Raw genomic sequence first — 27,752 nt, forward strand, 5'->3', positions numbered from 1 at the left:
GGATTACTTACTGTCCCTTCTGCCAAGGCAGAGATCACGTTTCCAAGAGCAGACAAAGACTTATTGATATTTTTAGCTTCGTCGAGAACGGCTCCCTCGGCACCAGTTTTGCTGACCTATGAAAGAGAGAGCAGTGAGCTGCACAGGACAGCAAAGCACAGTCGAAAATTCCAATTGACAGGAGGGCAAATGGGGCAGGTGGGGGCGGTGAATCCTCCTGGCTCCTGAAATACAAGGAGAAGGAAAAGTAAGTAAGGATCACACTGGTAAAACCTTCCCTTGTGCCAGAGGCAGGGGATTTGCTCTCTCGCTTGTCATTTTCCTCTCGATTAGCTTTAGGGGAACGGCTGGAAAGCCTCCAGTGGTAGAGCTGCGGATGCTTCCCCGGGGACATCATCCAGGAAAAGCAGGCCCGAAAGTGCTGTCACTGGGAAAAGGCCTGGCCCTGCGACACTGAGCCACAGCCTCCACTCTGGGGGGAGCTGGGGGAGCTGGAGGAGCAAACGCTGTCTGGGCCACAGTGAATGGACATGTTGGGAACGTGTAAACCATGAGCTCCAACTTCAGGCAAAGGACAAGGGGTGGTGTGGATGGCTGTCCACACTCTCTCTGTTCCTTCCTCACTGAACCATGGCAAGGAAAAAAGGTACAATTATCCAAAAGAAGAAAAAAAAACTGCCCTGGCCAGTGTGGCTCAGTTGGTTAGAGAGTCCTCCCATACACCAAAAGGTGGCAGGTTCGATTCCCGGTCAGGACACATACCCAGGTTGTGGGTTCCGTACCTGGTCAGGATGTGTGCAAGAGGCAACCGACTGATGTGTCTCTCTCACATTGATGTTTCTCTCTCTCCCTTTCACTCTCTCTCTCCCCCTTCCTCGCTCTAAAAAAAAAAAAATCAATAAAATTTTAAAATAAGGAAAAACACTATCTTTTTAGTCATTAACGCAACTTTAATTAGAATTAATAGTTTAGATAAAGAGCATTAGAAGAGTTTAAAATCAACTTCTGAAAAATCACATTTGCATACAGGAATTAAAACAGGCCAGCAGAAGTCCAAAAAAAGGTGCAGCTTGTATTATTGCACTTGGATGGAATACACTGGCCAGGGCAGTGTGATACCTGGGCCATGCGAGACCAGGAAGAGGGACAAGCACAGAGGACAAACCCCCAGGCAGTAGGTATCCCGCCTTCCAAACCCTCCGGTGGCCTTGAAAATAGTCAGCATCTTCGAAACACTCAACTAGAGCCCTTTACAAAAATGGCTACTGTGTCATCAACATTTTTAGTTTAGGTATGAAAAGTCAAGAAAATGTATATTACATCGAGAAGTTGTCTTTTTTCCTCTGCAGCCAGAGGGAGCACACACAGTTCCTCCTCTGCTGTGTTATTGCTGGTAATTTAGTATTTATAGTATTTGCTGTCGGGAGAGAGCAGTTCACAGATGCTAGAAAAAAGGGGAACTCAACATGATTCATAGCTCTGCTGACTGGACGGACGATGCCAGGTCAGCAGCTGCTGTCTACAGAAAGAAAAGTGGGGAAGTAATTTTTAACTGCACAAAGACGGGTTTCAATTATGTATAAAGGAGAAACTCCTAACAACAGAGATGAATGAATGCATGTCCAGGGGTAGATTTTTTCAAATAGGATAGATTCTCATCTCCGTGGGAATTGTGTGTGGGGGTACCCCTGCTTACAGATAGAGAACTAATACAGCTGATGGGCCACAAACAATACAGTCTATTCACTTTGGTTGTTTAACACTCTTTCATATCGGAGCGTCTTAACTCCATGAAATATGCAAGACAGGTACAACTCCTTCCTCTTCCAGAAAAGAAAAATTTAAGTTCCAGGGATGTCCAATCGCCAGCCTAAGGGAAGAACACCACTTAGAGGAATCGGGGACTAAAGCTCAGAATTCTGTTCTCCTAGATCACACTGACACATCCGTGTAGATGCATCTAGGGCAGCCGTGGGCAAACTACGGCCCGCGGGCCGGATCCGGCCGTTTGAAATGAATAAAACTAAAAAAAAAAAGACCGTACCCTTTTATGTAATGATGTTTACTTTGAATTTATATTAGTTCACACAAACACTCCATCCATGCTTTTGTTCCGGCCCTCCAGTCCAGTTTAAGAACCCATTGTGGCCCTCGAGTCAAAAAGTTTGCCCACCCTTGATAGAGCAAAGGAAAACATGTGTGAGCAGGAGAAAGGGCGTGGGACCACAACTCTCAAATGTCTCGTAATTGCCCTAACTGGTTTGGCTCAGTGGATAGAGCATCAGCCTGCGGACTGAAAGGTCCCAGGTTCGATTCCAGTCAAGGGCATGTACCTTGGTTGCAGGCACATCCTCAGTAGGGGTGTGCAGGAGGCAGCTGATCGATGTTTCTCTCTCATCGATGTTTCTAACTCTCTATCCCTCTCCCTTTCTCTCTGTAAAAAATCAATAAAATATATTTTTAAAAAAAAAAATGTCTCGTAAGTATCATAATGAGCGAGAACCACCAGCCCTGTGCAGAGGACAGTACTTGGGCCCTAAGTGCTCATCCCTATGCTCCAAAGGGAAAGAGGACAAGCTCGGGAAGAGCGAAGGGTGACTGGACTCCTTGTGGGGACCCAAACAGTTGGTGTGGCAATAAAGTGGAGCCTGGCTGCCAATGGTTAGTTGGGAACTAAGCAATGCTGCTCTGCATCCCCGTCTGGTGCGCCTGTTTAAAGGTACAGACCCATGCCAGTAAAATTTTAGATTTCCAACCAGGAATATCCAGGTCATTTTCTGCTCACGGCTTTACAAAGGCATACATGAGAACAACACAAGTAGCCATCACTTACGGGGATATTAGTGGCCATAAGGTGGCGTCCGGCCCCTCAGCAGCGGGGTGCAGTTAAGTGGGGATCAATGACACAGTCCAGGAGACTGACAGCTCCAGGGTGAGCCCTGATTGGGGACAGTCAGCACAATGGCAGTGATGATGGACAGGCCACTCCCCCCGCAAGGGGGCAGAGTCCCCAAGCCAGGGTGTGGCAGCAGGAGCGTCTGGAGCTGCCATGGAAGTGAGGCTGGTCGGGGCAGGTAGAAGGTTCTGGAAGCTTATTCGGTCTGAAGTATGGCCTCAGCCAGGGCCTGGGAGAGGATGGGACAGGATACAGATGCCAAAAAGAGCCCTGACAAAACCAGAGAAAGGCTGGGGCTCGTAGCCCCGTAGCCTGAAGGAAGAAGTGAGGCTGCCACGTGAGGCACCGTTCCACACCACTGCAGAGAGAAGCCGGGAAGGGGGAGAGCCCAGGTTCCTGATCTTCCATCAGCAACACACCTGCCGAGGCAGGGCCGCCACATTCCAGCGCAATGCCCTTCCCTGGCCTATTTGCGTCTGGAACAACGTGGAGCTCTTCCCTTTTCTCAGAAGGGCTTGGCAAAGGCAGATTTGCAAATGCTCACTGCCAAGCTAAGTTTACCCCAACACTTGCCTAATGTCATCTTCAGAGCCCATTAGGCATAAATCAGAGCTGGCATTCAAAGCACCCCACGACGTGAACAGGGACTTCAGGACCGGGAATGAGGAGCAGGGAAGCAAAGGTTAAATTTAATAACATCTTGGCACAACATCAGAAACTTTAAAAGCTCTTTAAAACCAGGAAATAGAAAGGCATAAAAATTATACCATTGCACAGTGAAGCAAATAACAGGGGGAAATTATAGCTAATACAAATAAAGAACCAATTACCTTTTCGCTCCCGGCCAAATCAACCAGATAAAGCTTCCCACTGAGTTTTTTCTCAGTCTCTACATTCTCTTGTTTAATATTAATCAGGAAGATACTGTGACTTCTAGAGCTGTGTTCGTTCATGTCTAAAAAGGAAAACAGTTACTGTTCTACAAAGAACACATACATTTAGGTAGCCAGCCACTCATCTGAAAAGCACAAGTCATTTAATAGCTCCATTTCTTAAAGTCAAGCCAATTTTAAAAATGATCTGAGACCACCATTTCTCCTTAAAAGCAATGCTCATTCCAGAAAGGAAAGATGTTAAATACCTTTAAGTGGCAAAGAAATTAATCTAAAATCTTAGCTGATGGGACAGTGGTTCTCAACCTTCCTAATGCCGCGACCCTTTAATACAGTTCCTCATGTTGTGGTGACCCCCAACCATAAAGTTATTTTCGTTGCTACTTCATAACTGTAATGCTGCTACTGTTATGAATCGTAATGTAAATACCTGATATGCAGGATGTATTTTCAGGGGCCGCGACCCACAGGTTGAGAACCGCTGGTTTAAGATAACAGATTCTCTGCTCCAGCGGAGAGACCCACCTCCAGCACCCACACTAGCTGACCCGCTGCCGGGGGAGCTCACAGCCTCCTTCCCTGCCTCACTCTAACCCGCTCAGCCTTCATCATCATGATCAGTCCCTGACGTACTCTATCTTCTTCATGTGCGTAGTGTGGCCTTATCAGTAGTATCATCAACTTTCTTTAGGAAGTATTATGGATTAAAACATACACCTCTTCTATAACCCATGCTATGCGCAAAGATTAAATATGCTGCATTAGGACTGAGTACTGGAAATAAATATCTTTTTGTTCCCTGGTCTTCGTTCACCAGGCAGGCAGAGACCCCAGTGACTGTTTTATTCAACCCCTACTCACAATCATTTCTTAAAACCACCTCACCACATTATATGGGAAAAAACCCTGAAGATTCCACACACAAAGAAATGTTAGAATAAACTCAACAAACTAGCAGGATACCAAAGCAACACATAAAAGTAAGTTGCATTTCTACATACTAACAATGAACATTCCAAAAACGACATTAAGAAAACAATTCTATTTAAAATAGCAATAAAAAAGATACTTAGGAATAAACAACCAAGGAAGCAAAAGACCTGTACACTGAAAACTACAAAATGTTGCTAAAAGAAATTAAAGAAGACAAAAAATCAAGACATTTGTGTTCTTGGATTAGAAGATTTAATATTAAGCTGTCGATACTATCAAAAGTGATCTTCAGATTCAATGTAATCTCTATCAAATCTCAATGATGCTTTTCTTTTTTATATAAATATATTTTTGTTGATTTCAGAGAGGAAAGGAGAGGAAGAGAGAGATAGAAACATCAGGGATGAAAGAGAATCATTGATCAGCTGCCTCCTGCACACCCCCAGAAATCAAACCATGACCTCTTGGTTTCTAGGACAACGCTCAACCACTGAGCCACACCAGTTGGGATCAATGATGCTTTTTATAGAAATAGAAAGGTCCATCCTAATTCATATGGAATCTCAAGATATCCCAAAGAGCCAAAACAATCTTGAAAAGGAACAAAGTTGGAGGTCTCTCACTTACTGATTTCAAAATTTACTACAAAACTACAATAATCAAAACAGTATGGTGCTGGCATAAAGACAGGCATATGAACCAATGCAACAGAGAGCCCAGAAATAAACCCTCACATAATACGGTCAAATAATTTTCAACAAGAGTGTCAAGATCACTCAATGGGGAAAGTACAATCTCTTTACCAAATGGTGCTCGGAAAACTGGATATCCATATGCAAAAAAATATATTAAAAAATGAAGTTGGACTCTTACCTTAGGTCACACAAAAAATTAAGTCAAAAAGGATCAAGGACCCAAATGTAAAAGCTAAAACTATAAACCCTTAGAAGAAAACACAGGGGCAACGCTTCATGACACTGGATAGGCAATAATTTCTTGGGTCTGACAACAAAAACGCAAGCAACTAGAGAAAAAAATAAATTGGACTTCATCAAAATTAAAAACTTTTATGCATCGCTAGATAGTTTGGCTCAGTGGATGGAGCATGGGCCTGTGGACTGAAGGGTCCTGGGTTTGATTCTGGTGAAGGGCACGTGCCTGGGTTGCGGGCTCAATACCCCATAGGGGGCGTGCAGGAGGCAGTCGATCAGTGATTGATGTTTCCATCTCTCTCTCCCCCTCTCCCTTCCTCTCTGAAATCAATAAAAATATATTTTAAAAAAACAAAACTTTTATGCATCAAAGGACATTATCAACAGAGTAAAAAGGCAACTCACAAAATGAGAAAAAATACTTGCAAATCATATATCTGATAAGGGATTGATATTCACAATGTATAAAAAACTCCTACAAATCAACAACAAAATAACCCAACTTAAAATGGGCAAAGGACTTGAATAGACATTTCTCCAAACATGTACAAATGGCCAATAACCAAATGAAAAAATGCTCAACATCACTAATCAAAACCACAGTGAGATACCATTTCACATCCATTAGGATGGGTACTAAAGCAAACCAACCAACCAAACAAAAAACAAACAAAAAAACAGAAAAGAATAAGTGTTACCAAGGATGTGGAGAAACTGAAACTCTTGTGTACTGTTGATATGAATGCAAATGATGCAGCTGCTATAGGAAACAATATGGCAGTTTCTTAAAACCTTAAAAATAGAATTACCATATGATTCAGCAATTCCACTTGTGGGTTTATACCCAAAAGAACGGAAAGCAGAAACTTGGACAGGTATTTATACATCCATGTTCAAGGCAGCACTATTCACAGTAGCCAAAAGATGGAAGCAACACAAGTATCCATCTATGGATGAACGGATAAACAAAGTGTGGTATATACATGCAGTGCATTGTCATTCAGCCTTAAAAAGAACAAATTCCAACATGATACAACATGAATGAATCTTGAAGACATTATACTAAGTGAAATAAGCAAGTCATAAAAGAACTTGTATCATTCACTTATATGAGGTTCCTCATCAAATTCATTGAGACAGAAAATAGAATGGTAGTTACCAGGGGTTGGGAGGAGAAAGTGTAGGGAGTTATTATTCAATGGGCATATGGAGTTCCAAAATTCTGTAAATAGTGGTGATGGCTGCACAACATTGTGAATGTACTTACTGCCACTGTACATTTAAAATGGTTAAAATGGTAAATTTTATGTTATGTTTATTTTATCACAATAATTTTAAAAACCACTTTACCAGAATGATAAGAAAAATAGTAATGTTCTGGACCAAAAGTTCTGAACCAAGGGGCCAACATGGCTTGTCATGAATAATTCATGACTAACAACAGCTTAAGAAACCAAGTGAGTAATTTCTTTAAAAATGAGTGATGCTATTACCATAAGAATATGAGTCTTACATTCTTTCATGTACTAGTATGTGTATCAGTGTTGGTGTGTGTGTGTGTGTGTGTGTGTGTGTGTGTGTAAGCAGAAGAGAAAGAAGTACACAATTATAGGCTCCCCTGTGAAATTTGCCACATATATGAATAACACCTGATATGTTTGTTGGGGTAGAGAATAAGTAAAGAATTACAGTGCTGGATCACAGAATAATAGAACCTTGGGTGGGAGAGACTTACAGAGGCTAGATCAGTCAATCTGTCTCTCTTCTACCTATACAGGAACTCACACCTTCTCCAGATGGCAGGCTTTATCTGGGGCAGGATTAGAGTTCCTGTGGTAGCTAGGCCAAAACCTGCCGCCCTGTAGCTTCAACAGTCCTGCCATTCAGATCAAACAAAGCAAGTTGACTGTCTCCTAATATCAGTCCTTTACATATGTTAAAAATAGTGCATTGCCCATAGTCCTCCCCAGATTTATTTCTCTCTTCTAAGCTAGAAAGCCTTAGCTCTTTCAGCTCGTCTTCATAGGAAGTCACTCTCATTCATCCATATCCCTCTGAGTAAGACGGACAGCCCCCATTTTTCATGGAACCTCTGCCATCAAACACTGTAGCTCTGCTTCCCTGACGTGTGTGCACATGCAAGGAAGGAAAGGAAAAGTAACCAAGCTGGCCTGAATGTGTTATTAACACGGCATCAAAAAGGTTTCAGTAATGCTCTCCACTTTCTGAGATCCTCCTTCCTTGTCCTTTTATACAGAGGGCAGGACTCTAATATGGTTTCTTCCCATGTGTATGCCTGTAGAATTTGTCAGTTTGGATTTTTAAAAAATACCTGAACAATAACATAGCTAAAATAAGTAAACTTAGAAGTTTACTTTTCGCCCTAACCGGTTTGGCTCAGTGGATAGAGCGTCAGCCTGCGGACTGAAGGGTCCCAGGTTCGATTCCGGCCAAGGGCATGTACCTTGGTTGCGGGCACATCCCCAGTAGGAGGTGTGCAGGAGGCAGCTGATCAATGTTTCTAACTCTCTATCCCTCTCCCTTCCTCTCTGTGAAAAATCAATAAAATATATTTTTTTAAAAAAAGAAGTTTACTTTTCCCCCACTTTGGTTGGTAAGTTGGTTGGTTGGTTGGTTGGTTGGTTGCCCCAGGGTTCAGGCTTAGGCTGTTGCCAGGTTCCAATGAGTCCCACCCAATAGTGCCAAGAGTACACTGGACAGCAGGAGGCGCTGTTTCCCACAGCCTGCCTAGATACACTGCACTTCCCTCATGTTTTCATCTCAGTCACTGCTTTCAACTGCCTTTATTTCATATGGACCTCCTGGTGGGTAGGCAAACATTTGTATCCAAAGTTGGAGGGGAGGAAACACCACACCATGCTTACTTGTTACAGCCACGTGTCGGTTTGCTTTGCCTTCATCTATCACATCCATGACTTCCTCAGGGCTGGATACAAACCGCTCAGTGCATCCCTGCAAGACAATCAGTTCAGGTTCACTGTTAAAATACTGAAAAGTAACAATACTTGAGACAGCTAAATATATTCCCATTTCTCCTCGAGATGTGCAGAGAAAGAGAAGGGCTGCAAGGCTGATCCAACAACTTTCCTCCCCTTGCCTAAGGCTTGAATTCTACATTTAAAAAGAAGGCTGAGCAATCCCTAGGAAACTCAGAAATAAACCAGAAAAGAAGCCAAATTTCCCTAGATTTCTGAGTACATATTCAAACTCAACAGCAGCGAAGACAGAAATAAAGAAGAAAATCAATGACAGAAAAAGAAATAGATGAACTTTTGCTTTGTCTTCCATCTTTATTTATTACCATCTAGCCACCAACTTTAATTAAACACTTTAAAGTGCTACATAATGCTATAATAGGCTTCCCTTAACAGCAAAGTATAAACAACTATACTCAATACCAAAGCCCTTTTAAATGTAAATAATAAATGTTTGTTCACTCTGCAGTTCTCAGCATGGGATTAGACATCTGTGATACATTCACATAGAGAGATATGATTAAAGACATTAAATGTCTATTTTTTAACCAGGTGAATTTTAAATGTAAGAAACATGATTAAATAGCTGTATGTGCTTTATATATGTAATATTCTGGGCATCTCATGTACTGATTATAATGACAGTGACTGGAGATAAATGAATTGCACATCAATCAAGTTTTCCTCATACCTTTACATATGGGACTCTGTTTTTATCTTCATGAACAGCCAAGTTTGTCTTGGATACTATAGAGATAATAATGATGACATGCAAAGAAGAAAAGAAAAGTTAAAGACCCTGTATTGGTGGAAAAACAGAAATTATTACAAAAGATAGGCAAACCTATCTCTTTGCAATATAAATGAAAAAGTTTAAGGCTTGGACGAGAACAAGCAGACAGTCTGAAGGCCAGAGAACACCTCTAATACACTTTCATTAATTCCTTAAGCAGAAATGCTATGCATCAGTTCAACCTCCCTACAGTATAGTTACAGAACAAATAAAGGACAAGCATTTGGGTTGCTTACCGTCGAGTAAGTCCCTGATTTTGTCCAAGTAGATCTCAAAATAGGAAACCTGTTAAAAGCAAATTAAGTTTGAAATAGAAATGCCACACTATATTACAAAAATATCATTATTAGAACTTACAAAAGCTTTTTTCATGCATCAGTTAAGAAGAGTAGGAAGGGGTCCAGAGTGAAGATTCAGAGCCACAGCATGTGGAGCCCCAGCCCTCTCTCCTGTATCCCCTGCTTCCCGCTTTGCCAGCTTGCTCTAGGAGTCCCAGCTCAGTGTGGCCACTCGCCATCCCCGCTCATCACAGCTCCCTATGGTTCGAGCCAGGTGTTATTTACATCATGTACTAGACAGCCACTTACAGGACTCTAGCCTTTACTTTAGATGAGCACCAAACAAACTTCTGGAGATGACAACAGCTGGAATAGAAAACGTTCTTTGCAAGTAATTGCCAGAAATCAGTAGGCCTTAGCTTATGCCTGATATTGACAGCCTCATCTGACTAGGGTGGGAGCATGACCGAAACATTCAAGGAGGTGGGGAGGGTGGTAAAGGCAGTTTACTTAGAACTATAAGAGTTCAGAAAAGTAACTGGGAGAGAAATCATGATCGTGGCAGGTTTAGGGAGTCCAGGAAGGATTTGAACAAAAGCTGATTTAATGAAAGACAACTAGCCTGTAAGAGGGAAAGAAAGCCTTCCAATTAATTACTCTCAAATTAATTACAGCTCCAGCACCACCTACATCAGCATCTCCCATAGCATTTGTTTAAATTGCAAAGGCCTGAACCCGACTGCAGTCCTCCTGGAGCCGAATTTCAAAGAATAGGACCCAGGAATCAGCTCCTCAACTCCCCAGGTTGTTCATACGATGGCTAACGTCTGAGAACAACTTTAACCAAATGTGATCTTGAAAATTTAATTCACATGTAACCAAGATCTTAGGCCTCAATTTTCCCATCTATTAAATGAAGCCATTAGACTTGATGATGTCAAAAAGTCCCTCTAGGACAGTGGTTCTCAACCTTGGCTGCACATTAGAATCACCTGGGAATCTTTTTAAAATCCTGATTTCTGGGCCTCATCCTCCGGAAATTCTGTTTTTGTTATGGGGTGGGGCCACAACATTAGTAACAAAGAAACAGAATTTCCAGAGGATGAGGCCCAGAAATCAGGATTTTGAAAAGATTCCCAGGGGATTCTAATGTGCAGCCAAGGTTGAGAACCACTGCTCTAGGATTTTCCATTCTGCCTACACGTGCCTTCTGCCTCCCAGGCCAAATGTTCTCTTTTATGTTCATGGGTATTTTTGGAAATCTAAACAAAGGAATGGACAAAAATTATTTTAAACCAGGCATATGAGCATGACCGATGGACACAGACAATAGGAGAGTGGGGGCATGTGTTGGGTGGCGGGAGTGGGCGGGGAGAGGTCAATGGGGGAAAAAGGAGATATATGTCAAACTTTCAACAATAAAGAATGTTTTAATTATTTTAAAAAATAAAGTTGAAAAAAATAGTTGTGAAGTTGGGATGTGACTCTACAGATGAAATCTCACCTCCACATCCCAGCTCTGGACCAATCTTGCCTCTAGTCAGGCAACAAGCAAAGACTTTGTTACCTGGCAATGGTTCATTATCTTTTGTCTGCATCTCATGACTTCCTAGTATCTCTGAAATCTGGGGTCCCGACTTCAAACCCTGGAACCTATATCTGAGCATCCTCTCCAGGTTGTCTATCTCCCTAACAATCTCTGCCTGCTCAAATGTCTGTCAAACTCCTGTTACTGAGCTGTGTTCTGCTATGAATACACCTACCTGACCTTTGAAAGACCCACTGCTCCCATTCCTGGAATCTATAGGCCTGTGGCTTCTAATCTTAAATATCTCTCCTTAACCCAGCCCTTAATGCAACTAACTCCAACCCATTCTATGTATTCCAGGATTCTCTGATTTTCAATAAGACATTTTTGGTATCTTTGAAATCTTAAACATGTGCCCTTATTTCCATAGATTACTAGTATAGATAAAATTAAGTACCTCTAAAATGCAGTTTGAACTAGATATTAGCAAATCTGGCCATTAGAACTTTGTCTACATTTAATATAAGTAGAAAGAGAATCTGAGTTATTCATTTCTTTTTACCACAACAGGTAATGACCGCTTTTAACTTTGCCAATTTTGTCACTTCAAATACTTTGTGAGGCCAGGTAAAAGAAAAATAAATAGGCATTGTTTGGCAATAAGAAAACGCATAATCAGAAATGTTTGAAACCACTATGGGACCTACTTTAAGGAACAGATTTTCAATGTTGCCTTAATCAAGCCCCTTTTTCTTGATTAGGCCTGTCACTACTCAGTCCAAAATATGGCGTATTCCATAGCTAACTTTTATTTATGAAATAAGTAAGCATAACTAAAACAGAGAACAGGAACCTGGGCAGTAAAATTCAGCCCTAGAGACTTGGGTGTTGTTCCTCCTCTCCTCCCCCACTTCATGCTGGGGCTGTTTTTATCTTAATAAAATTCTAATGGGAGACCCTATTTTGAGGGCAGTAATTGGTTTAACATCTTATTCCAGGATTATCCCTTAAGAACCCCTCAGCAGTTGGAGGTATTTAAATGCAAACAGCCTTAAAGATGCACTAAGCTCCTAAATCTTGATCCCATCAAAGCAACAAGCTTCTGTGTCCTTAGATATAAAGAACCCTGGCAAGAAGCTGCTTTAGCCAACAAAGGGAACTATAAGGAAAAAGATTTGCCAGATGCAATTTATAATTGGGCAGTCATTGCCTTGTTTTTACATAATTTATGAAAGGTACTTGGCAGAAATAAAAAGGGTAGAATTTTAATATGATGGAAAAGTTACTGCATGTGCTGGTCAGATCAAGAGCTTAATCTCAACTCTGCCAATGACTTGATATGTAACTTTGGACATCTGGATCTACTGCTCTGAACTTCCATTTCCTTGACTCTAAAATGATGGGACTAGTGGAATAAGGTCTCAGCTTTCAAGGATGATGAGCCTCTTGACTGATCTGCTCAGCTCCACATCTTCTTAGAACTGCCCACCCCTGTCTACTCTGCCCCAGTCACCATGGTGGGGGCCAGTCAGCCATGTGTATCCTGGACACAGCTAATTGGAGCTGGGGGATCACCTACTGCAGGCTGGGCCAGTGAGCCAGCTTCCTGGGGAATTGGGAATTAGCAATAAGGGAATGTGGAGCAGGGGCTGCCATGGTGCACCTACCTCCCACCTCCCACCACACACACACACACACACCAAAGAAAGCAAGAAGGCAGAAATGCAGAGACTGTAATGAGTATGGCGTTTCTTTGGGGGGGGTTATAAAATGCTCCAGAATTAGGTAGTGATCATGGTTATACAATTTTGGAAAGAGACTAAAAACTATCAAATTGTATACTTTAAAAGAATGAATTTTATGGTATGTGAATTATAACTCAATTTTTTAAGTTAAAAAGAAAAGGTAGGACCTGGATTTCTTGCTTTTCCACAACCCATCTCCTCCAGGCCTGCTATCAGATTATCTATCTTAGAACCACTTCCCCTGTTTGATTAAACAAGTGGCTTTCAGTCATTTGCAAACAAAGAAGTGCCAATGAATATACCCCAAATACCAACATGAATTTAAGCAAAAACATAAGTTCTGGTTTAAACACACAAACAAAAAACAAGGGAGAGAAAGAGAATTCCCTTCCCCAACATTTCTCAGTGTGTGCTCCTCAATACACTAGTGCAAGAGAGGAAAAACATGTCCAGCCAAGCTGGGAAATGTAACGGTCTCCATGTCCCCTTTGCAGAACCGCATTACACAATAGAATATCTAAGCATGTGATAAATGTAACACTGTGCAATGAAGCATGTTCGCAGCCTATATGGCCATATAAGTATTTTCCCTGGTAAACGTAAGTATTCATATTTCTATGATTAATAAGAGGGCTGTGTTCCACGGAACACGCTTTGTGGACCCATTCCAATCACATCGTAGAAACCCACAGGGCAAAGGGCAGGAGTCGGGCAGCTATGAAGGTGATTCCATCCAAAAGAGGGCTTTTAACTTATCTCATTACCTCAGTAAGCCATCCAGACAGCTAAGCATTACCTTAATTATTAAATAAAAAATATGGCTCTGCTTACCACAGGAATGTCATTTAAATGAGAAGACCATCTTTTTCATGTGTACACGATAGGAAGAAAGCTAAGAAACATAATTTTGGGCCCTGTTTCTTTGCTTGGGTCTCAATCAATGACACTTACCTTGATGTGAAACTCCAGGTTTTCATCCATAGAATATATATGGTCAAAGATGTCATGTGCAATCCTTGGGATGATCCCCATGAGCTGAGGGTCATGCAGCTTCCCCTAGTGGGAGAAAAACACAAACACAGGTGTCAGAGCGCCAGAAAACACGTGAGATGAGAAAAGACCACACCTGGGTTTCTTAAACAGAACTCTGTGGAACAGGAGCACCCACGCACGGACTGACTACTCTCTTGGAGCCACCTGACATACCAGCTCACCAAAAGTTAGCCCAATAACTCCACGTGTTGGTTTTCTTTCCCAGCAGAGGACAGCTTGTTCTGTGAGGTTGTGAGGTTGTGAAGCCCCACAGTGTTCCTTCCTGCTGCCACTCAAATCAGTGTGCATGTGAGTCGGTGGGTAGGAACGAGGAAGAGAAGGAAGGAGGATGGCTGAGAATATATGGGTGACTGTAACATACTGAAATGTGGGTTTTGTTTTTGAATTTTTACAACCTGACCAGAACCTACAATCCCAAGTTAACCTGCTTTAATGCAGTCACCTTGAGAGCTGACAGATTCATCAATATCATCATTATTAAAAAATCCCTAAGAACCTTGTTAGAAAATACCTTCATCACTTTACAAACCAATCAAGAAAATCCATTTTATTAATTTCTTTTTTAAAATCTGTAATTCCCAGCCTGAATTGTTCCAAATAATGTTTGACTGTTTCTAATCCATAAATCCATATGTAAGCTATTCTCTTATTCTTTACCTCTTTTTTCTAATTCTATTCATTTTATCTAAGGGGTAGAGGAATAGATGGATTCTTCTGCTATGTGAACTATCACTAAATTCATTTTTAAGATCCAGACTTTCAAAAAGATACTAGTAGGATATGAAAGCAATTCCTAAAGAAGAGTTCTCAAGTATTTAAAGCAACAGCCTTAGCATGGACCTGGGTGGACAACTCCCAGAGAGATTGATTGATTGATCTTTATCCTCACTCAAGGATAAGTTCATTGATTTGAGAGAGAGAGAAACATTGAAGTGAGAAATATCGAACCTGTATATGCCCCAGTGGGGACTGAATCTGCAAACCAGGTCTGTGCCCTGACAGGGAATCAAACCCACAACCTTTTGATGAGCCACCGGCCAGAGCCCAGAGAATTTGATTTATGCCCACACTCAAATGAACTTATGTTCCCTTACATGTTAAACAAGCCTTCAGTGCACAAATAGCCTGCAATCTAAGTGGTCACTGGCAACTATATTCCCAGAGAATTTTTTCAGACCCTTTGAAAGTTTTAAAACTCTAGGAACAAATGGACCTGGAAGACAAGCACAAAACCAAGTGTGCTCTTTAGTGCTGCAGGGAAGCCCCACAACCTTTACAATCTTGACTCACATCCTTGTTCCAAATCTGCCCAATACCTGGAAAATCTGCTTTGTTTTTCTCAATCAAATCCTCTGTTTCCTTCAGGGGTTCGCCCTATAGTGCCTCGCTGACAGGTTGACTTCCAAGCCAACAGCTGAGTTACCAAAAGCAAGAAGTCATGTGGCCCGGCACTGGTTCTGGTCTCCGGCAAAGCTCTCCTACCTGGGAAATTGGGCACTCCTTGGAATGTCCTCATCTGCTAAGATTTTAAATCATTTGATGTGTTTAGATTGCTTTTTAGTTTGTACACTCCCTAAAGGCAGAGGTGACCCATGCATACAGGCTTACCCCCACTGCTTATGATACTTGGTACAGTATCTGCTGCAAAGAATTATTGTGAAATTGAAATGCAACAGTTATATATAATGTGCTCAGTGACAATAAATGTTAGCATTCTATTATCCAGTTCATAACAGGCCCTCATTAAGCAGTTGTTGGAGTTTATCTGACCTGAGGTCTGAAACATAATTCTACCCCACACCATTAATATGTATCTTATGAAACAACATCAAATGACAGAGACTGAGGGGCTCAAATGTTGGTCACTTTAATTTGCATAAACATGTAACAAATCAATACCGGACCTCATTTGGCCGGGACCGTGGAAGCGGTGGCAGAAATGACACCTGCGGTAAAAACACAGATCTCTCCAGTCAAATGCTGTCACACCATGGGGCCAATCTTGACTCTGAGTCTAAAAGTTCCCCAACCCCCACTCTCTCCAGAGCTCTTTAATAATTCATCACAATCCTTTAGCTTCTCCTCAGTATCCACAACCAAAGAAGAATGATTGATAATCCAAATATCATCTATAATGGATTCGAATCTGTTTCCCTAGACACTTTCCCTTGCAACAGATTCATCTTCCAATTGATTCTTCGTTAATACAGTACTGACATCCTTTGCTTGCCTTTGTCAGGGAAAGAACCAAGGCAGAACCAGCGGTATGTCTGGGATGTTCCCCGTTTTATTTCCCTGAAGCCTCCACCCCAACATCACATGAGAGGGAAGCACATGTTCATTTGGAGACAGAATGATCCCCAATGTACTACAAGCTTAAGGACTGGGATGCCTGGTCTAGCTCATAAGCCCAAGAGTGGTGGGGGCCTTTATGCTCAGTGGACTGAGTCTGCTCAAACAATCCGTGTGTGTGTGTGGTGGTGGGGGTGGTGGTGGGGGTGGTGGTGGGGGGTGGTATTGATTTGTGAAGTGTTGAGTGTGTGGTATGTATGTGTGGTATGGACTGTGTGTGTATGCAGAGTCTGGGTGTGAGTGGTGTGTACATGTGTTGGTTGATATGTGTGCTGTGGGGTGATGGTGTATGTGTGTGTTGGGGGCGGGGGGCAGGGGGTATGAGACAGAGGTGTTCCATTAAGAAGACCTTCACTGCTTCTAGGCTAATTACCTTGCAAATGAAATACACATGTACACACATACCACAAATATTAACCTTGGGCAATCAAAGGTGGTAAAGAAGCAGACAGCTACCAGAGAAGAGAAAGTTCCTTCAGGTGGGGAGGTGTGGGATGGCTTCCTTGAGAAACCGACTCCTGAGGGACGAGTAAGATTAGGGGCGGGCAGAGAGGATGCAGACAGAGAAGATGAGATGGGAATAACATAGCAAGGTACAGGAACCGAGAAAATATGATGCCCATTTAGAGAACAAGTTTCGTTGGCTGGAGGATCAGGGATGGACTTTAATAGCAAAGAAATGTACCACTTCATCATCATGCCTCTCCGAGAGAGCAAAAAACATTTTTTTAAATATTTGATCCTGTATAATCTTCTTCAAAAGCGTTCCCCACTTCTAAGTATGGCCTTCTAGGAGCAAGTATGAAAAAAGAAACCAGACCCAGGCCTCGGGCCACAAAACAACACTCCCTTTGTTCCAGCCCCGGTGGCCTCCTCAGCCTCCCAAGGAGGACTGTTTCCTGAAACACTTAAGATGGGAAAGCAGGCAACCATCAGCGCAATGCACTCAGACAGGCTCATTAAAACCACTTGGCAGGCTCTCTCAGCAGCAGGGCAGCCTGTACCCATTCGATGGCCTCCAGGTGTCCCTTTGGGCAGATGGAAAAACACCAGTGTCTCCATCCATCCATCCATGTCAGCGTGCTGAAGGCCACGAGGTAGGGCTGAACAACAGGCTGAACAACAGGCAGCCCTCTCCTCCCACTCAGCCAGCACCCGCAGCACCACCTCCAGCGCAGGCCCCCCAGCCCAGGCCGTGCAGCTGGGCCTACAGCTCAGCACCAGCACTGTCAAGGGTTTCATATTTTTACTGAAAATCCACCTTAAATGGCTCCATCTTCAAAAGCTAATCTTTCCAATTTTATGTAGGCTTATCTGTTTGTTCCCCTCAATAGAAGGTAATGGAATCACCACTGGATGTCAGAACAAAAATGGGGGGATTAAAATGAAAACAGCTTTAAAATGTGACAGCTCCGTCCATTCAGGGAGTTAACTTCCCCTCTCACAGCCTCTGAAGAATCACAATGTGTAACTCCGAATGGGTAACATGGCTCCTTTCAGGTGGTGCAAACCCCACAGGGTTTCTTTACATTTAATTGCATCCCAGAGTCCTAGATTTCTTGGTCTCCTGCAGTCTCTACGACTTTAGCTTGGGACTCCTCCTTTTCCTCTAAAATATCCCCTACCTTTTCTCCAATTATAATCACCCCCCAGAAAGAACCAGGTTAAATGGGGGCGGGGGCACTAGGAAAGGCCTCACGTCCCCCAACTCCTTCCTCCGGTAGGCATGAGGATGTGATTTACAAAAGTCACACTCAAATGCAATCAGCCTTTTAAAACCCACAAGGGGAGAAGGGCCACAGAATTTAGGCAGCTGTGAGCATGATCTACACAGAACCCAGTTCCCTTTTGGTCCCGAGTCCCTCTGGGGCCCCAGCACTGCTGCAGCCATTGTGGGGTTCACGCCATGAAACACAGAAGGCAGAAGGTGCTCTCATTAATGAAATGCCTCCAATTTTCGTTTTAAATTGCTGACACACCTCTTTGCTAGCATTGTGCACCCACTTATTCTCCCCACACATAAACACAACCCAGATTTTATTCTGGAGTCAGGTCTTTCCTTCAATGGTTTACAATTTAAATATCTGATATTTAGCAAACACCTTGCATTTTCCAAAAATGACTTAATCCCTAAGCTAAAAAGGTCGCTTTTGTAACCATTCTCTAAGATTTTGTAGAATTTTAAATAATGCATTTGGGGGAGGTTGTTGCTGTTTTGTAAATTATTTGGCAATTTTCCAAAGACCTAAGACTGATTGATATCCTCAGGAGATGCCCTCTCTTTTTCCTATGCCTTCTGACCTATGAAGGAGCTTCAGTCCAGGGCTACTGGAGTGGGTGGGACTTGGAAAATGCATAACCACAACTCTTCTCGAATCTAGAAGGGTAAGGGTCTGGGACCCAGTACGAGGGGCAGATGAGGGGCTGGGGCAGCAGCACAGGACCCCGGGCCTGCGTGCCAAGTTGTGCTGCTGGAGGAGGCCGGTGTCAGGAGGCAGTCCTGCCCTGCCTAGAGGAGGTGGCAAACAAGCCTCGTGCTTCCTTTCATCTGTGCAGCCTCTGAACCACTTTGTCTCCAGCAAAATGGTGAAAGTGAGTCAACACCACAGAAATGAGATCCCCAGAGTCATACCCCACACTTGAAATCAGTGTGAGCAGAACATCAGAGCCCCGAGGATTTTAGCCTCGTGCCTTTGAAATCTCCTCTTCAATAGGAATGATTCATAAGCTAAACTGATTCTGCAGCAGCCGTCTCCGTGATATTCCCAGGAGGGCACCGTAAATGGAAAAACCTAAGCTTGAAGGATTAAGGCTTCATCTTACCCCTCTTAGAAACTGAATTCCCCCAAGTTTCTCAGCGCAGTTTCTTATAATAACCACTCTTCCATCTCTCCTCCTAGGTCAGGTGGGCCCGGCCTTCAGAAGAAAGATCTGGCCCTGAAGGCCTTGCAGGAGTCCATGGGGGAAAGCAGGGAAAGAAGAGGTTCCGGGGCCAGTCTGTCTACAGATGTGCTTTGTCTGGAGGACAGCCTGAGCCACAGAGCTCCATGGCTCACAATCAAGCTGGGGTCACACCCTCAAGGGCCCACAGGGGCCAGGTGTGTAAGTGAATGAGGAAGGATGCTGACGATGAGTTCATACTCCTGGTGTGCGTGGAGTGGGCTAGGGTAGACCAGAGAGCCCAGCCCCATTCACATGGGTTGGCCAGGGCCCCCACAAGTGTATCATTTTAACAGATACTGTATCAAACCTTCCTAGTTCCACACACTAGACATGTGAATAGAAAGGTGACCAAGACAATGAAGATCCCTGCTTTGAAGTTCACCCTTAATATTATGGTGAAATTTAACCTAGTGTTGCTAGATCTTCAGAATTTCAAACCAAATTTGGACACTTAAAATTGTGTGAAATCATTTCATTTTAAACACTGCCTAAAATTAAAAACAACAACAACAACAACAAAAACCAATGGGCAGGCCAAACAAAAATATGTCTGTGGGCTGAAGCTGGTTCACAAGCTAACTTCTTTCATCTCTGACCTACAGTTTTTTATATTTCTGAGGAGACGCCTCCCCAGGGGTCCTCCTTCGGGTAAATGATTTTCACAAGAGATTTTCTGTTAGACTGAGCTCCAGCCCATACAGATACTCACACCACTGTTTAGCCTGTTGATGATTATTTTTAATAAAATTTATTATTATTATTTTGACAGAGCTATTAACAAAGAATTTTTTTAAATACTCAACTCCTGAGATTTTATTACTCACCATTATTTTTAAACTCTTAAAGATACCATAAACTGGCTAAACACAACCAACTCTATTGCCCAGTAAAAAGCCACATGCACCTCAAGTCCTGTTCAGCCTCAGAGCCTGACATCACAGCTCGCTGCAATCTTACCTCCATGGTATGCGTTTTTCCTGATGAAGTCTGTCCATAAGCAAAGATTGTCCCATTGTAACCTTCCAGGACATCTGCAAGCAAGAAAAAAACAAATGAAATTAACCCATTACTTTGATCATATGCATATTTTTAAATTACATTTTCCAAATGGCCCATCTCATTTTTCACACAATTGATATTTCAACTCCATTTGCTAAAATTTTAAGTAGAATTGTGAGGAAAAAGGCAGAAATGAGAGCCTCTCCTGCTCCACAAAAAAGAAATGGACTCACATTCCTACAGAACTTGTTAGTGTAGAGGGAGGCAGACACACTTCTCCCAGTAACATCAAAATTATAACAGATGTGGAGCTTATACTTTACTTTTAGTAGAAAGATAGTTTTCTTCTCTAAGTTGGTCTCTTGAGATCAGCCAGGGGAAGAACCATTATCCGTGCCCTGCGTCTCTGGAGTGAGGTGCAGAATAGAATTTCTTTCCTGAAGGTCTGATTTGGGTTGGTTTGAACCCTGGCCCAGGAGAGCTCCTTGGGGAGGTTTCTTGTGGAGATATACCAGAGCCCTTTCAGAGGGAGCTGGTCCAGAGCTGTGGGGGCAGGGCCCCGCTCTGTAAACTGAGCCACACAGCAACAATCCAATCAGCCCAGATGCCACCAAGGCCCTGACTCAAAGTTAATGCCTCTGTTTTTAGCGACTGAACCCATCAGCACCGGGGTTTCCTTAACGCACTGTGAGCACACTGGGCACCCGCACAGGGCGGCCGGCTCCCATGGGGATGGGGAGGGTGTGATGCACTGAAGACTATCTGTGGGAATTCTTTCAAAGCAGCAGAGGTAATCAAAATACATTGTGTGCTTGTTTCCCTCGACCCTCCGTCATCCACATGAACCTCATGGGAAGGGAATGGTGCATAATTAATATCCTGACCACCCTCTCTACATACGGGGAGGAGTCTTCATTCCCCAAAGGATGGTGCAGGGAGAGGACCCCACACCCAGCTGTCTTCTTTCAGGGCCAGGAGCCAGGCAATCAGCTCCACCTAGTTCAGGTCCTGATCAGGTGTGTTTGGTTGGTGGGTGGGTCTCTCTGAATTGTGTGATGCCAGTTGGTTTTTGTTGTTTTGTTGGATTTCCTAAAAAATATTTAATATACATTTTACTGATCTGAGGTTACTAAAGTCTGAACTGAGGCCAGAAAAGAAAGTGGGATGTCCTTTAGGAAACTCAAGAAAGGAAAATTAAGTGGCAGGATTTTTTAAATCCTAGCAGCAGCCTCAAGAGTTTGAGTCAAGCTATATTGAGAGAATGTTCACACGTATCAGACTTCTGGTAATGGTTTCCCTGGTAACAGGGAAAGCAAAAACTTGAAAAAGATGGAAGGGTTGGAGGTTCATGCTTCAGTTTTCACGAAAATGCCAACTTTCTCAGAGAAAAGATTCCTCAGGGCTGAAAACAGAGCAGAGAGCCTCTACACGTACATGGATGTGATATGCTTTGAAAGACCCAGGAAAAAGGTTCCGAGTTTCGGCTGTACTTTCATTTACTTTTTTTTTTTTTTTTTTTTGAGATTGCATTTATTAAAGCTCGGGACAGTGAAACCAGGAAGGCCTCGGATAGAAGAAGTGACAGGAGAGCCGAGGTGGGGCTGCTTTGTCTCTGGAAACCTGGGAAAGAAATGAGTCAAGGCCCGGGCTGCTCTCATCTCCCTGGGGAGTCAGAGAAAAGCAGCTTCAGGGATAAGCCCAGGACTAACTGACGCTGCCCACTGCTCCCCTGGCTGCACGTCTCGTGGGGTCCCGGAACTTAGGAGAGGTGTGCCTCTGGGGGAAGAATGGGAGACAGGGAAAGGCGTGGGTGTGCTCCGGGGAGGGAGAGCGTGCTCCTTCGGTTGTACTTTTAAATTCTATATTCATGGCACAAACACCTCCAGGCAACCAGAATTCTAGCCCCCATCACCGCACTACAGCTTCTATTTCGTAGAAATTAAACATCTCCCCCCAGACTGAAAGGGCTGCCTTAGCTTAAGGCCCCGTGTAGGAAGCACTCTGGGACCCATTAGCCCTGGCGTTAGATCAGGGCTAAGGGAGCCAGGCCAAGGGTCCAGCTGCCTCTGCTCCCGGGATCGGGCCACTGGCCACCCTACAAGTGCCCATGTTCCCAGGAGGTGGCTCTGAGCAACCTGCCACCCCCTAAAGAAAACTCACCTCAGAGCCCGAGCCCTGACAGGAGGAAACCTGTGCGGGCTTTGTCCTCTGCAGAAAAGCAATGGGGCCGGGACATCTGAACAGGCCTCCCAGGGCCCAGCCCAGTCCGCCTCTCTGAATCCCCCTCACGCTCAGCAGAATGCAGTCCCACTGACCCTAGGCAGTTGTGGCTCACCGAACGCCTGCAGGGTAAGAACTGGGACATGCATGTGAACTTGTGGAGTGAGGAGCTGAGGAGCACATGGAGCTATATACTTAGAGAACCCTGATTGCTTGCTGCTGCTGTTTCAACACTGAGCGCAATTACTTTTTTTTTTAGGAAAAAGAGAACAAATAAAACCCCATTAAAACAAACTCCACTTGGTCTTTAACGTCTTTACAATCATGTTACAATAAATTCATTGTTGAAGAAACTACGTCTAGTGCTCAAGGTTGAACGGAGTGATGGCTGCCCTCTATCAATTCAATTCTGAATTAGAAGGTAATCTAAAAAGAAAAGACTCTCTGAACCCAGTGTTCTCTATTTTCTCCCAAACTCTGCGTTGGGGAGGGAGCGTTGTTTGTTTATTTGCTTACTCTATGAGTGGTTTATTTCCTCTATGTGGAAAGGAGAGGTGGTGGAGGGGTGGGGGTGGGGGGTGCAGCACAAATAATGCATTTGTGGATGGACCGCTGAGATGACAGGAGATGGAGGGAGCCGGAGAACCACCAAAGAAAGAGCTAGCAGGCCTGTGCTAGCGCCACACGGAGACACACAGCCACCCCACCGCCTCTAGCAGAAACAGTCCACAAAAGGCACTTTCATCATGTTGAGTGACAGTTCCTGGGCCAGAGGAAAGCATTTGTTTCAGAGTCTCTACCGTGACAAAAGCCACAGCACGGGGAACCAGCTCAGCCAGACAGAACCTTTCTTTGTGACCGGGTCTGGCGTGATGTGATCTCAGCTCACACCACCCAGTCGGCGGCACCCCACAAATACAGTCCATCTGGGGGCTGAGCAAACCCCAGAGAGAGTCCACTGCAGGCGGGAAGGGACTTCTCCCCTCCCAGGAGAAGGGAGGATGGGAGTGGGACACTTGGAAAAATCTTGTTGCGTCTTCCTGCAGCCTCAAAAGCCAAGTTTTCTGTCCTAGTTTTGCTAATTCTGAGCCCAGGCCTTGCTGGAGCAGAAGAGCTAGTTCGATTGTCAGGTAAGAATTTGGGGAGGGCATCCCTATACCTACACATACTCATCAATGTTCCTGAGGAGGCTGCCGTGGCCTCCCCCCAGCTTTCCAGGTGAAATGGCCTGTCAGGGGCACCAGGGTCTCTGGCAATAGTGGCTGACACACAAGTCATCCCAGCTTGGAACCCTAAGGCTCTCTCCAGTCAACCAAAGAACACAAGTAGCCCATGTGCGGAGAACGTAGAGGCAATCGTGCTGAATGCCAGGGCCAACCAGAATGCTGGGCTAACAGCCAGCCTGCGGGGCCGACACTGTACCCAGGTGAGGGCCTGCGGCACCTTCAGAACTGAAATGCATTATTGGCAGACAGGCAGGGCCATCTGGAGGTTCTAGAACTGCATTATTTCAATGCCTGGGTTAACTGTCCATCTGGCTGATAGAAAGGAACAACTCATAAAATTATTATTATTCAATGCTCATTTGCCCTGGCCTGATAGCTTAGCTCAGTTGATTAGAGCATTGTCTGGATACCCCAAGTTTGTGGTTTGATCCCCGGACAGAGCACATACAATAATCAACCAATGAATGCATAAATAGGTGGAGCAACTCTCTCTCTCTCTCTCTCTCTCTCTCTCTCTCTCTCTCTCTCTTCTCTTCCCTTTCCTCTCTAAAAATCAATCAAATAAAAAAATTTAAATGCTCCTTATGGGCCTGCCAGAAAAGTGTGAGGAGGACAGTGCAGAAAAATCCAAATAAGTAGACAAACTCAGGCTCAAGTCCCAGCCTCACTACCCCTTAATTGACTTGGCCCAATTGCTTCACCTCAAATTCCTCTTTGGTACAATGGGGAAAATAATGCTTACACACCATAGACCTGTTACGATTTAAAATACAGTAACATATGTAAAGTGCATAGAGGGTGCCTGATAGACAACAGTAAAGAAGTAAATATATCTCCTTAAGAGTCATATATAACATAATAGTAAACTAGACCTGAAAATATTCTAAGCTTGAAATTCTTTATGGGTCTATATTGCCTACAGGATAAAGCCCACCAATTTCAACCAAACTCTGATCCTGCCAAACTTTTTTTTTTTTTAAGTCTCATCCCCCTGCACCCTGTTCCACTCTAAGTTGCCCAAACATGCCATATAATTTGTGTCTTTATGCTTTTGCTATTCCCCCTGCTTATATAGCCTTTCTCCTGTCCTGGAGACCCAACCTTTCCAAGAAGCCTTCCTTAATTCTCCAATTCCCTTCCATGCCCATCAAAATCGGTATCCGGTGACTTTCTTCTGTGCTCCCATAGCATTTGCACACACCCACCTTAAAGCTCATAATACCCATGTGAATGATGATTATGGCTGCATCTGTCTGTTTCCTTTTACTCAAAACTTCTTGCAGAGTCTTACATATCTTTGTTACTCCAGTCCCTAGCAGTATCTACCACATGGTGGATATTTAATATGCAGTACTTGCATAAGGAATGGGTGAAAGAGACAACCAAATGAATGAAGTTTAAAGAAACTAGATCTAGAAAACCACCTTCTCCAGCACTGGAGAGGCTACATCTAGTTAATTTGAAAGGCAAATGCCCTGAGTGACTTCTGGAGTCTGGGACATAGTTACTCTACTTCAACAATAGTACCCACTAACCATGGTTTTTAATTCCTCACTACTTATGGGAATCTTCCATTATACCAGGCTGGTAGTCACAAGCCCTATACCCTCTTCTAGAAGCAAATTCCACATATTCTCTCAGACAACGTTTTGAAAAGCACACTCCAGACAAAGATGAGAGTGTGGGAGATGCCAGGACTCTAGAATCAAATGTTTGAAACACTTAAAAACCCAGTGAAGTTGAAGGGAATGAGAAAAACTAAGAGAGCATAAAGTTGCCAGTTAAAAGGAGTCTTCTTGATCTCAAAATAGTAAGGGTTTAGACAGACTTGAAAGGAAAGCTCACAGTCCACGGCCTTATCATGAATCAGAGGCTATGGTGACCTTCACAGTCATCTGATTTAATTCTTAGAAAAAGGCACCCACACACCACCTCCCTTTCCTGATTTAAATAGGCTTGTCATGGCAAGAGATACCTCAGCTGTGACTGCAATCTAAGCCAAGGAATTCTTTCCTACATATCTATGTTTGAGCTTGCTGATGTGGAAATACATGGTCCTTCCCCTCATGCTAGCCTCAGTGGGGGTTAAAAAAGTTAAATCAGGTCTTCATCACTCCCCTCTTCATTTCCTTTCAAGGGAGACTAACGTACTCTTTCTTGTTACAAAACGACTATGATTGTGTAATATTTATGGTGCCTGAAAAATGTGTTTATTATATCATATCAGGGCCTAATTTTATTCTAAATGGTTTTCTTTGTGGCTCACCATATATTGGGTTTCAAGTTATCCACAGTTAGGTCACATCTTCATGAGAGCTCCCCAGGCTATTTCTAACATTTCATACTGTAGAAAAATCCAAACACCGAAAGGGACACAAGCTTCTCGAGTAAATAAAGACTTAAAGATTATTATTGCTGTTTGTTAATCACAGGATTTCTTTTAAATGGAGTTTATCTCTAATATGATGTCATCTTAGAAAGGGTGGGGATGTATTTAGATGGCCTTCATGCTTAACACAACATGTGGTAAATACTATTTGGTTCTGATAATGAAGGGGAGAGAAAAAGAAGAAGAATCTGGCTCATATGTGATTAAATATACTTTAAGAAAGACATGAACAAGTGCAATAATAGAGGGAAAGGAAGGCTGACTAGGGACAAACTAGAACTATATGCTCCAAAAAACATGTTTAGATAGAAAGAGAAACAAAAGAGTAGAATAGAAGTAAAGAGGAGACGAAAATTAGCACCAGTATAGGCCCATACTATTAATTCAAAAAGAGCTCAAATTCAGACATGTTTTTTCCTTTTAGTTTTCTCTAAAAATGTTACTGTGAAGACCTTTAAAATTAATTGATGTTTGCAAAAGGAACGTGAATAACCATACACCTCAGCAAGGAACATTACATACCGACAGGCTCCCACGCAGGTTTCCAGGGTCAGAATTAATCTAACAGATGTACCCAGGGCTGATTTTCATGAGTTCAAAGTATTAAGTTAGTCATCTCTGCTGCTAAAAATAAGATCTAACATGACAAGGTGTTTTTTTCTTACTTTGTTTTTATTTTTTGCTCTTTAAATCCAGAGCTACCTATAAAGGTGGCAGCATCAAGACATTTGACAGCACAAATGCCAAAGCATTCAAATTTGAAAGCAAGGATTTAATGATGAAAAGCAAGTAGCAGGAGATGCCCCTCAGCTCAGTGCAGATGGTAGCTCTGCAAGGCAAGCTCCAACCTGCCCTCGATTGGAAAGGGTGAGGGAGGGCGGCTTGTAAATGCTTCATCTCCCTGCTGTTATTGTGACACAAATCACTCAGGGCCAAGGCCAGTCCCAGAGAAAAGGACAGATCTCCAGGACACAAATGTAGGCTTCAGGCTGCCTATCTGGATGAACCAATGCCGGGATCGGAGTGAAATGACTGAAAGTGGGTTAGAGGAAAGTATAATTAAGGAATGCTGAATAGCAAAAACAGCTCAATAACCAGCAAGGTAATGTGATTTTACAATGCTGGAAAAAATTCTTTGATGCTCAAGAATTTTCCACATTTAAGACTTCTTTCTGAAGAGACCAATGCACAAAATAAATCAACCGAAAATGTACAATTGGAGCATCAGGAATATATATATATATATATATATATTTCTCCTTGGAAGGAAAACAGAACTCCCTTACCTGCAGCAGTATTTTAAAACCATTAGAGAAAAAGTGTGGTCCTAGTTCACCTAGCTTGGAAGCTTCTAAGTGATAAAATAGCTCCGCCAGAAAGGTGGCAGAAGAAATAAAGAAATCTCCTCGGAAAGGGGGTGTCGGGAGGTTAAATAACTTGCATGACATCCCCAGCAAATCAGGACTAGACTGCGGGCTGTAATTCGGTGTGCCCAATTAGTAGGCCTCTGCTTACAGTCAAAGCACATTGATTCTTAAGCTGCAAATATCACTTAATGTTTTCAATTACTTTGAAA

General features: G+C 43.2%; 1 protein-coding gene across 1 annotated transcript in view; it reads right to left on the minus strand.

The window, feature by feature from the left end:
* KIF5C (kinesin family member 5C) overlaps positions 1-27,752 on the minus strand; it is a 150,343-nt gene that overhangs the window by 71,865 nt on the left and 50,726 nt on the right. The window contains exons 3-9 of the mRNA XM_070423040.1: positions 20,300-20,373; positions 13,946-14,050; positions 9,680-9,728; positions 9,342-9,397; positions 8,540-8,627; positions 3,727-3,851; positions 12-116 (exon numbers count right to left, since the gene is read on the minus strand). Of these exons, the coding sequence (XP_070279141.1) occupies positions 12-116; positions 3,727-3,851; positions 8,540-8,627; positions 9,342-9,397; positions 9,680-9,728; positions 13,946-14,050; positions 20,300-20,373 (602 nt within the window). The remainder of the gene's footprint in view (positions 1-11; positions 117-3,726; positions 3,852-8,539; positions 8,628-9,341; positions 9,398-9,679; positions 9,729-13,945; positions 14,051-20,299; positions 20,374-27,752) is intronic.

Source organism: Myotis yumanensis, unplaced genomic scaffold, assembly GCF_028538775.1.
Source record: "Myotis yumanensis isolate MYYU_CA2020_CCGP unplaced genomic scaffold, mMyoYum1.0.hap1 SCAF_8, whole genome shotgun sequence".
NCBI classification, from domain to species: Eukaryota; Metazoa; Chordata; class Mammalia; order Chiroptera; family Vespertilionidae; genus Myotis; species Myotis yumanensis.